A 16,013-nucleotide genomic window follows, 5' to 3' on the forward strand; every position below is an offset into this window, starting at 1 on the left:
AGTTTCATGATCAGTTCAGGTCTCTGAAAGGTTTTAAACCTGTGCAGTGCTGTACTGTGTTTTTCCAGCCTCCTCACCTGTAGTGGTACAAATGTTGTGTTTCTTTATTTTTAAAGTTAGAACTATCTTGGATCAGTTTCCTGATCTGTTTACAGCATGTATCTTACAGCATACGGCATCATTTGAGACAGGTGGTACTCCTCTTCTGGCTTCAGTGCTTGCTTAAGTTGATTGTGAAATGTTTAAAGGACTGTTACAGTAAAACCTAGGATCAGAACCGAAACGTACGAAAGCATTAGGAATCTTTATATGAAATACAGAGGTAAGGGAAGCCACTGTAACTTAATTACACAGCTGGTGTGACTAAGAGAGGGTGGCTTTCCCAAGTTTGGAAAGGGAGTCATCAGCAGTAGTAGTTTCAGAAAGTGGTAGTTCTTCATGTTTGGTGACGTGCGTCTTTCTTACCTTCTCAGTGAGTCATAACGTGTTGTAGAAAAGGCAGCGGGTGTCAATGCAAAGAGAGAATAATCTGTAACAAGCACATCTTGTACGGGTTGCCTATCCAGCATATTCTGCTCATTTAATAATTTAATTGTAAGATATTTGCACCTACATACGTTACAAAGTTTTGCATCAAGCAAAGCCTTTCCTGTTACTTCAGTTACTCAGCGGTACTTTTGTAATTCAGATATAATCCTGTTACAGTTGTGTGTGTATATATATATACACACACTTGTTTATCTAATGATCACTTCTTAAAAGTTTTCAGTCCTTCACGGTGTAAATACAACATCAGAGCTTCCTACTGAGTTACGTTTCTTCACTAAGCCCAGAGCGCTAGTTTTGTTGCATCCCTGTTCTGTGTGTTAAGTTCTGTGTGCACTGCACTGGCTTCTTTCTAGATAGATTTTGGCAGCATTGTATTTACTAGCATAAATTCTATAGCCTGTAGAAACAGGAAGATCTGAACCACTGTATAGCACTTAGGTTTGTTACTAAGAATACCGATGGGTTTATTGCTGGTGGAGCCTGAGGTGCTTTAGTGGCTAGTAATCTCTGATAGTTTTAGTTTTAAGTAGTTTGGAGAAACATCAAGGATTGATAATAGTTTGTACTAAGTTATGTCTAGTTCATCATAAAACAAACATAAATGTGTGATAATTTTTTTTTTTAAACTACTGGCATAGAACATGGGAAAAGCTTGAATGATTTGTAGAAGTTCTCAGGCACGAAAATGGGCCTAAGACTGTAAACAGTCCAGAAGGAGACACCCTCCCAGCACATTAGGGCTGTCTGTAGATGTTACCTGTGGCTGTAACCTTTGTTTGCTGAATTCCCTTTTATTTTTGTTGAGGAAGTTTATCTGGGCTATATTGGTAATCGGGTGGGGGGGACTGAGGTTAATCACCCCACTTACTATTGGAAGGCTGCTGGGGAGATTTGAGCTTAAGGGACAATCATAATGGGACAGATAAAAGCAGGTCTCAGATAAAATACAGGTCTCTCTATCTCAAAGGAGGGAGTGCTTTATAGAAAGAGGGTGATAAAAATTATGTTTGTAGTACTTTTGCTGTTTATATTTAATCTAGTACTCCCTGGGGAAACGAAACTTACGAGACTGTTCTCTTTCCCTTTAGTTGCTCTCCTACACTCTTGTCGTTGCCTTTGGACATTTCAGCCAGTTGGGACCAAATTTTAGAACATATTTGAAGCAATATCAAAAGATCAATGAGTTGCTGTATGTTTGCTGGAAAAATCATGCCTCGGTAGAGGAGGGGTCTCTGCTGAGGGGAAGGCAGGAGGAAGTTACGTTTCCTCTTAGGGAGTAGCTAAGAACCAGTCAGCATGCATGTTCCTTCAGCTACAGCACATCTCCTCCGCTTGCCCAATGGGCTGTGGTCGAGAGAGTGACAGAGGAGCACAAAATGAATGTATAGGAAACCACATATATTCAGTTCTGCTGCTAATAAAATGATTAAAAAAGAAACGCTTTGCAAAAGAGCAACTCAGAATGCAAGAGCTCACAGTTTAACTTGGTCTTCATCTTTGAAGAGGCCCTGTTACGGCAAAGTCTGACCCAAAATGTGTGTTAAATACAGTTGAACAACTTGAGAGGAAGGAGTGGAAGGGCAAATGGGTAGAAGTATCTTCTTGAAAATGTGTGGGTTGTTTTTTTCCCTGTTTGGAAGTAAGCGTTACCCTGAGTTTTTGCAATTCAAATGCAGGATTTTCTAATGCTAGTCTGAGAGAAGGAGGAAACAAAAGAAACTTGCAGAAATGAAAGTGAAACAATCTCGTTCCTTCGTTTCATGAGCCTAAAATGAATTCTATAGTAGTGAAATCGAAGCTGATTTTAAACATTTTTAATTTGGTTCTTGTAGGTATGTATAGGCTTAATAATTTTCTAGAGTTTGAGGTCAGATGGTATCTTGTCTGACCTCAAGCTGTTGTATTTCAGCCAGATTATTTTTCTACAAAGAGCCAAGAGCTGAGCTAGATTTCAGAGCAGTAACTGGCACTGTACATTGAGAAAGCGGAGGAAACCGAGTCCCCTGTAACACCAGGATATTGAATAAAGGAAGTATTCTGAAATTATTTCAACAGGTTAATCATGCCCAACTTTGCAGATGCAGGTGAAAAAGTCTGTATTTGTTTCCAGCCTGCCCAGAAGAAAACTCTTTGATTCCATGTCTGGCAATTTGGTATGAGCTTGTGAATAAGACGTGCCATCCAGGTTTCTAGAAAGATGCCACCTCAGCACTGATTCACTCTAGTGTTTTGTTTCCAATCATGTTATTCTTTTCGGAGGCACTCCTTTCCCTCCTCCCAGTTCCCTCTCTGTCTTCTCTCACACATAGATGGTCAATATCTGGCAGAAGGATCTTTTTGAGACTGACTCAGGTTTAGTAGTGGTCTCTTTTTTTTGTTTCTCTTGTTAAGTTTCATGGGTTGGTTTACTTTGCTGTTCTTTGTGAGATGGCTAGCGTCGTTACTATTGAGTATGTTACAGCAGTTTAGATTATTTTTTGTTTGCTAAATCATTTCAGTATTAGAGAGCAAAAGAAAAAAGCAAAAAAAATATCCCAAAATACAATAACATTATTATTGCACTTGCATTTCAGATTCTGAATTTCATTGTGGAACTCTTAACTTCTCCCCCCTTCTTCCCCCCCAATATTCTTGTCTTAGGAAATTTCATGACCTATTTTTATTCGTATTTCTCAGGAATAAAGAATGTATCTGTGCTTTTTAACCTTAGCTACTTGCATTTGATTACAGTTACTCTCTTAATATGTAACTTTATCACAGTACTTAGTTTATTAGCTGGGTTATAAAGATAGTTTTTATTAGCAATTTCCTTAGTTGTTTTTTCCTGTCACATGTACATTTGATTAAAGCTAGTATATTCTCTCTGAATCTATAACTGTGTATTTTATTGAATGGATGAGATCAAATCCTTTGAACCTACAGTAGAATTTTTGTGGAATTTTTTTAAACCTTCTCGCAAAATACGAATCTAACAGTTTGACACTTGACAAAAAGCAAGGCAAAATGAAGCCCCACTTTTCCTCCAATGCCGGAGTTTCATGGTAGCTTTACGCTGGAAGTGGTGCCAAGAGAAGTTGTCCCCACCCTACTAGTTGTTTGTTATTACCAGCTCCTGCTCCTCCGCCTCCTCCTCCCTTGTGCCAGCTTTATGTTAAGCTGGATTGGTTTTCTGGTTTTGTTCACTGCAGAGCTGCACAAGGGAGGGAGCAGCCCAAGGAGTGGGAGTAAGTAGCCAGGGTTGGAGAAAGGGTGTTATTGCTCCTGTTGGAGTTGTTGCTGACCTATGCTGCTTTTCAGTGAATGTGGAAGTGTGGCCTCGGTGTGCCCCAGTCCGGAGTTGAAGGATGACATGGATGTCAGAAATGAACCAGAAATGAAAGTGGAACTGATGGGGGGGTGGGGTGTGTTTGGTTGTTTTGTCGTGTGTCCCATCCCGCACCCCGCCCCCCCCCCCCCCCCCCAGTTGAGCAACTAAAACATAAGGAATAGTTTAGAATTTGAAAAATCCTACTCTCCTTTCTCTTTTAGTTACATAAAAAAATTCACAGTGGAGTACAGTTTAAAGATAGCGACATCCTGTATGTAGCTATAACACCTCACCAGTCTATAGAGCAGTGCTTTATACTGGTGGTCAGAAACTAGAATAATTTAGCCAACCTGTGGGGACCCTGGGCTCTTCTTACGACACTGAGGCTTGAGCAGCACTGGTACAGGTGGGCAGTAGTTCCTGCTGCTGAGCTAATAAGAATTGCTACTGGAAAGACTGACTAGAATCCAAGGGCAAATACTATTTAATCTTTTGATTTTTGGTCTTTGACTTTTGGTCTAGAAGTAAGAGCCAGGTGTAATCAGTGTTTAATAGAAAATAGTTGTAATATTAACTAAATGTATTTGTGAGATGAAATATTGAGCTGTTGGAATGAATTTAGGAATACAGATTTTTTTTTTTTTTTTCTTTTCAGGTTTTGTATTTTACTAAAGACTGTGATCCTAACATTAACTTAATGAAAATTCTTGTGGGTTTTGTTTGTTTGTTTGTTTGATTTTCATTTTTTGGAAGGTAATATGTATTTTCAGGTATGTCAATAGAGGCTTAAGACAACCATTTTTAGTGTGTGCTTTGTGTCCTGAAGTATTTTCTGATTTGTGTCTCTTTAAAGTGAGAGAGAGATAGTAACTACATTATATAGCCTGGGAAAAAAAATTACTGTCCTTTATACTGATAATATTCAGAAAGTTTTTTTTTAACCAGACATTTTAATTGGATCCTTCCTTCTGGTTCTTATTATTTAAGTACAGAAGTACATTGTGATACTTCTAATAGTTGTAAATCATTGACTTTTCTATTATTCCTTTTCTTCACTAAATAATAAGCTACTTATTTTGATGGGTTCTCTAAAACCCAGAAAATACCATGGGTCATGGTTTTACCTACCAAATATGTAGCTGGACAGGAAAGAGGGAAACTCTGAACTCCGTATCTTGCTATAGTTTTATAAAATTTATTTTCTCCTATGTCTAATACTTCATTCTTATAATTTTTTATTGCTATCTCAAGGTTATTTAAAAAAAAAAATCCAAGTTCTTGTTACAGATCTCCACCTTCATCTTCTGTATTAGTAAGAGTAATTCCTTAAAAACAGACCCATTTATTCATGCTTAGCTTCCCATTGGAAAAACAATCTTTGAGTTCTCTCCAACATAAAGCTCAGACGATATACCATCTAAAGGACTGAGGTTTAGATAAGTAAAGTTAATCTGCAGCTAAACAAAATATTTACTATTTGTGTTTTTTTGGTTAAGCAAAATCTTATTTAGTTGATGACAGTTAACTTATATTAGAATTGTGTGTGTCAGAAATATGCTGGAGTATCTGTGGATACAGGTACAGGTCAGATTTATTATTAGTACTTTGAGCTATATCACTAAATACCTTTTTCTTTTCTTTAAATCAGTTAATAAAATGGAACTTGCTTGCTGGAAACTGAATTCATTTTCTCTAGTGTCTGATTTGATCTGTATGTTTATTGAGTGGTATTTTTTAGATGTGTTTAATATTTTCTTTTTTTTTTTTTTCCAGTGTAGTTGCAGACATCTTGGTTCTTGTTTTTTTCAGAAAGCCAAAAATAGGAAGGAAAGAAAAAAGCAAGCTGTTGGCAGGTTTATCACTGATTGTTTTTTACCATGTTCTGCCATTTTTCATCTCTTCGTATCCCCTCCTCTTTTAAATGGAAGTCAAGATGATAAAAATTTTCATGAGTTTTACTTTAATACAGAATGTATTATGAAAATTCACTTATGCCTGTGGGGGGAACATGCTTCCTGTAATAATTTGTAGTTACACTATTCTTTAGAGAGGTTTATTTTAATGCATTGTCTACATAGAGCTTTGATATTTTTCCTTCAGTTTAAAAATGTCTATCATTATTTCTTCAGTAGACAATCAGCTACGATCCTTGCCTGCACAGTGGATTTAAAATCAACTGCAAATTGCTGAAGAATAGCACTTCAAGTGGTCTCAAGAGACAGAAGAAGCAGGTCTTCACTATAATGGAAGAGGCCAAGAGCTCAAAGAATGGAAATCATGACCCAAGGAAGTCTGTCCGTCTTGTCTGTGAGGAAGGCAAAGCAGTCAAAGTTACAAATAATCAAAATTATAAACATAATAGAAATGACAAATCTGTGAAGGATGTTGGGAGAAGCTCTCCAAGTGGGAATAGCAGCAAAAGAAGTAAACAAAATGATGTTTGTTCTGAAAAACAAGGAGAAAATAAATCATGCAAAGTAAATAGTTGTATTCCTGGAGCTAAAGATATGGGGTCAAACGTTCAGGATCGAAGTCATGGAAAAGCAAAAAAATTTTCTAATTTATCACCAGCAGTGGAAAACCTGAAACAGACAAAAGCTCAGCTGGTAGGAGAAAACTTTCCAGGCTCCCATGTTTCAGGGAATGGGATCAGTGTGGAAAGCTTAACAGCTACACAGAAAGGGAAACTGGTATTGGAAAATCCACTGGGAGTTCATACTTTGAAGACTAGTGTTGATCAGACTGGTGATCCTGGTAAGACTGCTTCAGATCAAAGAAAAATGGAACATAAGCCTGATGACTTCAGTGAGTATTATTCAACACTGCTTTATTCAATTTTCTTCTGGTAAAATTGTTAACAATCTGAAATGGGCTTTGAAATGTTTCTGTTTGCATATTTTTTCACATATAGTAAGTTGCTGATTGCATTTAGAGAGAACATACTATTAATACAAGCATATTACTTAGAGAATGAGATGATGATAATAGCTGTCCTTTTTTCTCATGCCTAAGACCTAAACATCTTTTGCAAGATACTTGGTGTGGGGGGGGTTCAGGCAATTTTGTGCATATAGTGTCTTGGGGAGGGGAACGCTTCATAATACCATTGCCGCTTACGGAAATGCCAGCTATTGCTGCTTTTCAGAAAGATCAAGGGAAAAATCTGCAAGAAAAGATCTTTTTTTATAGGTAGGGGGAAAATATTTACCTTTTTTTTTTCTGAGATTGTTGCACTCTTTTTGTTACTAAAAATGTTTAAAATGTGTTTTAGCAGATGGCTTTTTTACTTAGGGAGCTCTGGAATACATACCATCCATCAGTGGTTACCCTTATGAGTGTTCAATTCTTGTACATATTTTTCAATTTCAGAATTAAATATATGGATCAGGCTTTGTCTCACTTGAGGTTAACTCCTAAGTTCAGGATTTGTCACACTTTTTTTCCTAAAATGCTGTTTTAAGACGGCATGCCAGTGCAGACCTTCTATTTGAAGTATTTCCCACTCTTGCAACAGCTACAGCAGTTGCTTGTATGGAAATACTGGGAAAATATTAAAGTGCATATTTTTTTAGCTATCTTAATAAAATTTAACAGGGAAAACAAGTTGAAATGACAGCATCCTGTGATCAGTCAGCTCTTTGTAGACCACCATCATGTACTGTAGGGACCATCTGTCCCTGAGAAACCAGGACTTGAAAACTTGCTCAGTTTTGATTCCTAGCTAGTTTAGGGGCACAGATCTCATTTGAAAGGAAAGAAAAAAGAAAAAAAAAACCCCTCACTTTTGCTGATGTAAAAACTACTGGAGTAATTTAAGACGTAGTTGTTTGTACAGATTAGTGGACTATGAACAATTCATAGGCATCTGGAGGAACTGGCCTTTCAGAATTGACCTGCGTGTTTGTGAGTAGCAGCGTTCCAGAGCTCCATGGTTGCTAGCCGTGGGCGGCAAGGTGTCGCAGTGTGTTCGGATGTAACTCCAGCAGCCTTCTAAATCGAGAGGTTGAAATGCGTGATGACTGGCTCTATAAGATCATTTGGGTGAATGTCTTTAAGCCAGTTCTATGACTGTTTCCTTAACAAAATGTATTGTGTAAAAAATTTTAAGCCTAATATAGAATCACAGAATGCTTTGGGATGGAAGGGACCTTGAAAGGACATCTAGTCCATCCCCCCTGCAATTGGCAGGGGCATCTACAACTAGATCAGGTTGCTCAGAGCCCCATCCAGCCTGTCCTTGAATGTTTCCAAGGATGGGGCATCTACCAATATTTCTTAGATCTGTTATAGTAGAGCATCGGGATCTCATGTACTCTGTTCTGCAAAACAAAAACCCCCTTTCTTGCCTTGAAGAACTTAATAGTGACTGTGAAGTTATGACTGAAACACAAAATTAATCTACCATTTTTTTTTCCTCTTTTTGATAGCAGTCTTAGTAGCAGACTGGTCTCTGAAGTATCTCCAAAATACTGGTTAACATACTAGAAAGATTCTAACGTTTAAGGTGATTTTGGCCAGCCTTTGGACAAAAAACTGTAATGTAGCTCTAATTTGTGTCCAGCTCCTTAGTGAAATGCTCTTAACTGCTCTGTACTCTAACTTTCACTTTTCCTCTCCTTGAGTTACTCTGAAGAAAATAACTATTTCTTTCTCTAGGTAAAATAAAGAATTCTGAATCAACTAAGGAACATACTTTGGAAGCAGATTATTTAGAAAACACGGCTGTTATTGATGAATCTAATCTGACAGCTGAACAGCAACTAGGATTGAAACAAGCTGAAGAACGTCTGGAAAGAGATTATATCTCCCGACTTGAAAAAGTAGGTTGAGTTATTTATCAGATAAAAAAGAAAATGGGTGTCTTCTTTCATTATCATCACTGTATTTCTGGTTGGGTGGTATTTCTGCTAGAGCCTGTTGCCTCTGTTTCTTTCTTCTTTATAATGAATCACTTTAGTGACCTAAGATACTATCCCTAGTAGTTGACATTTATCATGGTAGATGATATGGATTGGAAACTTAGTGTTCCTTTGGTGGCACATGTAGCCTTTGTAGAACAGTATTTTTTAATCCTGCAGACCTAAAGGTTTACAGTTCTGTTACTTACCTAAGATTTTCTAGAAAGTCTGGTTACCTGGAAACTCAGAATTGAAAGGAACCTTGTGCTGTGTTCAGTATATTAGCCTTCTACCAGTCCAAATCACCTGTATTGAAGATGACTCCTTAAAGATGTTAATCTAAACTGTTCTTAGTATTATCTCCAGTGAAACAAATTTCAAAGTCAGTATAGGTAATGCAGAAGTTTTTCTCAATGTCTAATGCAAGGGTCTCTGGCAGCATTTTAATCCCTCATATGTTGTCCTAGGAAAATAAACGTAAGTTTATTACTTTTTTCAGCAACTTTCTACATATTTGAAGGTCATTACCATTCCTGCAGTCTTATCTTTAGACTCACTCTTTGTTCTTTGGTCTTAGGGGTTTTTTAGTTAGTGGTTCATTCTTGTTGCTTTTCTGTAGGCATCCACCATGTAACTGGTATCCAAAATTGGACATGCAATTTCAGCTGAGGTCTTACATATAAAGAGGAAAGCTGACTTCATCTGGCTGAAATACATCATTTGTGTTTAACATCTCTGCTTTTTTAGCAGGAATAGGATGTTGGCTTGTAGTTTGACCAGCAATGATCCTCATATCCTTTTCTTAAGAAATGCTCAATCAGGTGTTCCTGTATTACTTGCAGTTGATAATACCTAAGGAGGAATAATACTTTGCTTTGATGTTATTTAATTGTAGCTTATTTATTCCATTTCTCTAATTTGTTGTGATCACTGAATTTTTGTCATCTTACGTCTTCTGTAACCTCTCCCAACTTGGTATCTTTTGCATTTGTGGTCAGCGCACCCTCTATTGCATATTCTAAGTCTTCAACAAAAATATGAATGTTTCTGACCCCAGAAGGACCCCTGTTGAAAAATACTTGGCACATGCTTTTAGACTGGTGATGAACCAGTCTAGGTATGTGTGCTCTTGAGGACAGTTTTCTGAGCAGTTTTGCTCCCACCTTACTGTTCTTTATTTAGATAGTATTTATGGTCTCCTTTTGAGACTGATACTATGACAAGTGACAAAAGCTTTGTAAAATTCAAGATACAACAGCTGCTGCTGCTTCTTCAAGCCCTATGATTTTATCTTTAAAAAAGCAACCCTAAAATTGGTTTAGTGCAATTTGCTTATAGCAGATCAGTTTTTCACCTATGACCTGTTGTTTTTTTTTTGCTATGTGCTTATTAATAACTTAATTTATTACAGTATTTTTCTGGATGCTAATTTTGACTGATCTCTAAATCCTTGGCTCATCCTCTTTAGCCTTTTAAAGATATTCTTAAGTTTCGCTTTCCTAGTGATCTGGAACCTTCCCATTCTCTGAGTTTTTTAAAATACAACTGGCTCTGAGATAGATAGCTCCTTGAATACCGAAGCACAAATTTCATGAGGCCGGGCTTGTTTGGATGCTTCTGTCTTACTCGAGTAGTAGTCTGTAGCTTATTTTGTCTTGCTCTTTTGAGTCCTTGCCCCTTTCATTGGTGTTAAGCATAACTAGATTATTAAAAAGGCTTTACAATAAAGGCAAAATAAAAGGTGTTACGTGATTCAACTTTTCTGGCAACATCTGTTCACATAATACTGCAGATCAGTATTGTAAAGAAATACCCATTTTTAAAAATATAATTGTTGCTGATATTCCTTCAGTTTTACAAGAGTGGAAAAATATTTTTGATCTACTTCAGTCATCAGGTATTGAATACTTGAATCTTACGAGCTAGCCAAGTGTAACTGTCTATAAGTTTTTTTCCAAATGGATGTTTAATTTCATCGTACTAGGTATCTGTCTCATAGAAAATAAGGATGAAGGGAATTAGTAATAAAAGCATAATGACCATTTTATTTTAAACTGGTATTTACTCTGCAGTTGGAGGGTATCAGACCTTTTTTTTTTTCTTTCCCCCAAAAGCAAAAGATCAAACTCAGTAACTGGAAAAACTTACTCAAATTTAGCAGTGGTTTAGGTTTCCGTGTAGGAAGTCAAATTTGTTTAACTGATCTATAGTCCACCTCAGTGTCTTAAAATGGTGTTCTCTGTTCATTCATTGTTATGTCACTGTTTAAACATCTGGTGTTTTCAGTATACTTTTCGGTTTTAGTAAATATAGATGTATTAGAATTAGGATGAAAATGTTACATAGGGTTTTTTCTCTCCCAATTATAACTGCTAGCTGTTATTGGAAAAATGCTAACAAGTGTGGAGGAAAACGAAGGCTTTTTATTGGGGCCCTTTTGTCTTTGCAGTGAGCATATCAAAAGGTTTCTATCCCTATAGCTGGGTTTTATTAGAGCAAGAAAATAAAACTGCAGGATGAGACAGGTTAAAGTGGAATATTCACGAACAACCCCTCATCTTTGCAGAGGTGGTCCTTTCTGCCTTTTAGTCTAGTAGTTCTCGGTGGTTTCCTGGTTGAATAAACTTCACAATATCCCCTCTTGGACCGTAGGAAAATAGTGATTCTGCACCCCCCTGCCATCATCTCCTGAGGCTTGGCTGCTTCTTGCAGACTCTCGGGGTCTCCCAGGTGACAGCTCTCCATTTGTGTATTCCATCTCTCCCAGCCTATCTGTACAAAAAGATGCTTGTTCTTCATGTTTCTGCATTTCTGAGCATCCCAAATTATTCATCAAAATGGAATAATGTTATGCCTTGTCAGAGGATTCTACCTTATCCAGAATATAGTCATCAGTAAGTCAGAAACAGGCTATCTTCCTCCTTGATGGCCAGCCGCACCCTTTTTAATAGAACAAAAAATGCAGTACTTGCACAGTACGCTGTGAATATGCTAGCCAGACAACAACACCATCTGTCATAACATGTATAGTAGATAATATGATGAATAACTTCACATTTTCTCATCAGAGAAAGGAAGATAGATGCTGAGATTTAATAAATCCATAGTTATTAAAAGCTTGAGCTGAGAAGGGAATGGCTTTCTGGCCTTTAGGTCAGCCTGAAGAGGCATAAACTCTTCAATCTTAATCTTGCCTCATTAAAATTTGCTGAGAGGTGTAATGTTTAAGTCATCTCACTTCCTTTCCTCGCTTTCCCCACTTGTCATATGGGTAAAAAGCCATTTCCAATGTGTTTTTTGAAGATTACTTCATGTTTGCAAAGCACCTTGACATTACAAGTGTTATATAATTGTTAAATACAATTTATTGTTCAAAGAATTGAGTTTTTCAGACACTATTGGCAGAAACATTTTCTTTTAATCTATGGCCATTTTTCCTCAGCGCTCCCCAGAATACACCAACTGTCAATATCTATGCAAGCTCTGCTTAGTTCACATTGAAAATATCCAGGGAGCTCACAAGCATATTAAAGAAAAACGTCATAAGAAAAATATAATGGTAAGTTAACAAATAAAATTTTGACTTTTTTTTCTTTTTTTTTCTTCCCCCCCCCCCCCCCCCCTTTTTTTAAACAAACAAAAACATCTTTTTGTTATGTGGTATGTTTTTTTTGGTCGTCTTCATTTAGGTGAAAGTTTGTGTGCTGAGCAGAGATCCACAAATTTCTGTTGCTCATTTTCTGTTTGAGAGGAAGGGCTTGATGATCTGTCCAGGCAGAGAGGAAGGAACATTTTTGGTCATTGCTTCTGAATTAGTGTCTGAGTAGTGGGCAGTTCATCATACTTTTAGTAACAGAAGGCAAGGTAATTTAGGTGAGAAACATACGTAGTTTTTCTGTTTCTTCCAAAAATAATATCACTGGTAGCAAGACCTCCAGGGACTGGAGGTGGGGTTGGGAATGTTGGGTTTTTCTGTTTTTAATCTTCTGTCTGACTTGTGAGATTTTTATCTACATGCTTTCTGTGATGGGTAAGCAGAGGGGATAGTGTGTCTCGACTAAAAAAAAGAGAGTTAAAGTGGGGAGGGATTCAGTTTCTTAGTCACTCATCATCTCCCTGGGTTTATGTATGTGTTTAATACGAAAAACAGTTCTAAGGTTTTCAAAGACAAAAACAGTTTCCTTATCAGATACCATGATGTTACTGTTTGCTTTGCTTTAAAGAACTGTTACATGTGTGAAATCCGGTAAATGGTGCGCAGATGTTCTTGCCAACCCATTTTTGTAAATGTTGATGAAGAGCTACAAATTCCCAAATATCTAGGGTTTTGTGATTCAGATGGTTAAAATTACTCTTCCTACAAGCATTCCCCAAAATTCAGTCAATTACTTACTCCTGTGTCCATGTATTTCGTACCATACTTCGGTTTGTCATTAATGCTCTATCATATATGCAAGCCGTCACCTGGAAAACTGAATGCCATAAGTCCTTCACATCTCAGAAAGTAACATTTTTGTATTATGTTCAGTTACTATTGATAAAGGATTCTAGTTCTCTTGCTGCCTGCTAAATTGCATCATGGAAAAAAAAATTAATAAAATGGCAACAAACCAGCCCCACGTTTGATATGGAAGCACTTTCGTACCATGCTTTTCATCTGGGCATGGAGATAAGAATTGAGGAATGACGTTTCTTTACCACTGAATGGAAATGCTAGAGGACAGGGAGCGGTTTCAGTTTTTAACACTTGTCTTCAAATAGCTTTGTGTTGTGTGCCACAATACAGTGATAAGAGGTATGTAACTGTCTAAATGTTACTTCATAAAATACACCTATTTACGGCTCTAATTATGAGATATATGACTGTCAAATAGGCTTAGCAGCAGCTGTGGCTTCCCCGCTCAAGAAAAACCCTAAAGCAGTGACATTAAAAAAACCACAATCCTTTAAAAATGCATATATTCTTTCTTATGCTAAATTTCTTCAAATAAGAACAGAAGAGTTGAGAGGTGCAGCCTAGAACTAACCAAGCATTTTCATACTGGACTGTGTTTTCTTAGTGCATAATTATTTTCTGGTTAGTATTTATTTCTGTTGTCAAGTCACAGACTTCATTTCGTTGATGAATTTGTGGAACAAGTGATTGTTGTACTTACTCCCAAATGACTTGATTATCTGACATATTTCTTGCTATTGGATTAAATCGATTATAATTTGATGCACTAAAAATAGCACTTTCTGGGAGCAGCTGTTTAGGCAGCAATGGGACTCAACTTATCAAAATTTCTTGGAGCTAGGAATACTTTTTCTGCATCTGATATCTTTACTTCAAGTACAATCCACTCTGAAAAAATCTGTGAGACTCTAGAAATACTTTCTCAGCTCAGTTACTTTTATTATGTAGGAACAATTACAACTTTTCAGTTCCTTGGATGAATTCCGTTTCAGAACTGTCAGAAAATGTGGTTCAGGAATGTAACACAGCAGATTTCCTCCCCAGTTGCCAGCTGTGAAACAACATGTTCTCTTTTAAACACTGAGCATCTACTGTCATTTCTATGAGCCACACTAGTACATTTGCCAGTTAGGCCAGGCAGAGTTCCTACCTTTGAAAGTGTTTGGTCAGGACACCATGTAAATAGAAGAACACAAACAGCAAGCAGTATCTTCTAATATCATGCAATAGTACAAGATAACTGATACTTTAAGAGAAAAAGGTTTTTACTTTTATCATCTTAACAATTATTCAGGAAAAACAAGAAGAAAATGAGCTGCGTGCCCTCCCACCCCCCTCTTCTGCACAGTTGGCCGCTCTGAGTTTTACACTCATTGAGGCAGCAAACGAACAAGGCATATCAGATGATGACTTCCGAATTCGTCAAGAAATCGTAAATGAGATGGAGAAAATTATTCAACAGCCCTTACCAGGTATTCATAGTATTATCCATTTTCTTTAGGTGAAAATTTTTCTTTTTCTTTATCTGTGTAAAAACTCAGATTTTGATACCTTCATTAATGGTGAATTAGTGCATTTGGGGTTAAATTATCTTTATATATACAATATTAATATATACAGGCATTTTAATACAGACTGGCAGTTGATTTAAAAGGAGCTAACAGACCTACAAAAAGAGGAAAATGTGGTTGTACTTGTTTTTGCTTCTTTCTGGTATGTGTTTATTGGAGCTATTGGTCCTCTTTAAAGTGATGATTTCTGATGAAGATTGGAAATTTCCAGGACACGAAATATTTCCTTCCTGGTCATGTTTAAAGCCTCAGCCACTGAAGATCTCCCTCAGGCTCTAGTCCTACAAATCTTTCCACCTATAGCTTATCTGGCATTACTGAATATCTATGGCTGTTACAGTAGATAATTTTTTTTTTTTTTTCAAGTGCACTTAATTAAACTAATATAAATGTGGCAGGAGGGGAAAATGAGAAGGAGTTTGAAATGTATTTTTTTCCTACTGGTCCTTCAGTTGTTTATAACGTCTTTCGGGGCAGATAAAAGTTGCATGAGGAATTTTTTTTTTTAAAGCATAGTTTTAGGGAAAAAAAAATTAGACCTCAGCTATGAGTGATTTTGGTAAGCATATGAGACTTTTTCAGCACTTAATTGTGATCTGAAATATCTGCAGGTACTAATCAGTAGCTGTTCATTAAAACAAGTCATTAAAATCAACAAGTGTTATTGCTTAACAGGTATTTCTTCTCATGTATGTTTATGGTTAACGGGACCTAAAATGAGGAGAGGTGTACTTTGAGATGAACTATAGCTTTCCAAAGTCTCTGGAATTGCCTTAAATAGGTCAAAATATTACATTTACTTAACCATGTGTAAATATCATACCTCATCTGCCTTTTTATTGATGGAGTGCTTTAAGTTGAATAAAAATAGTAATTTAGGAAAAAAAAAAAGTCTGAGTAGGTTGAACTTTTAGTCCCATTTTTTTGCTTCAGTGGGTCAATAAAGTTCAGTGCATTAATAAAGCTTGTAAAAATTGTCTGGATAAGTTGCATGATAGTTTTCCCCCTCCTCCCCCATCAGAAGTGCAGTATGTTACTTCAATAGGACATGTTAAACATTCAAATCCAATTTATACAACTGTTGGAAAATAAAATAATATAAATAATATAACAATAAAATAATCTTTGACATTTGCTTCCTTGCATTGATTTCCCATCATCTACTATAGTTAATACACTGGGAGTTTGAGAGCTGATTTTTGAAGCTGCGGTAATGTTGACATTATGTTAAC

The 16,013-nt window shown here is 36.8% G+C and overlaps 1 protein-coding gene across 6 annotated transcripts in view; it reads left to right on the top strand.

Annotated features, from left to right (window-relative positions):
- TUT4 (terminal uridylyl transferase 4) overlaps positions 1-16,013 on the top strand; it is a 52,447-nt gene that overhangs the window by 4,018 nt on the left and 32,416 nt on the right. For 4 of the 6 annotated variants that reach the window (XM_087734528.1, XM_087734526.1, XM_087734531.1 and 1 more), the window contains exons 2-5: positions 5,986-6,661; positions 8,513-8,676; positions 12,197-12,313; positions 14,505-14,682. In XM_087734528.1, coding sequence (XP_087590654.1) covers positions 6,100-6,661; positions 8,513-8,676; positions 12,197-12,313; positions 14,505-14,682 — 1,021 coding nt within the window. In that variant the 5' untranslated portion in view covers positions 5,986-6,099. The remainder of the gene's footprint in view (positions 1-5,985; positions 6,662-8,512; positions 8,677-12,196; positions 12,314-14,504; positions 14,683-16,013) is intronic. The other 2 variants (XM_087734527.1, XM_087734530.1) reach the window with 2 other exon arrangements.

This window comes from Nipponia nippon, unplaced genomic scaffold, assembly GCF_047370975.1.
Source record: "Nipponia nippon isolate SJK-2023a ecotype South Korea unplaced genomic scaffold, ASM4737097v1 scaffold_5, whole genome shotgun sequence".
NCBI classification, from domain to species: domain Eukaryota; kingdom Metazoa; phylum Chordata; class Aves; order Pelecaniformes; family Threskiornithidae; genus Nipponia; species Nipponia nippon.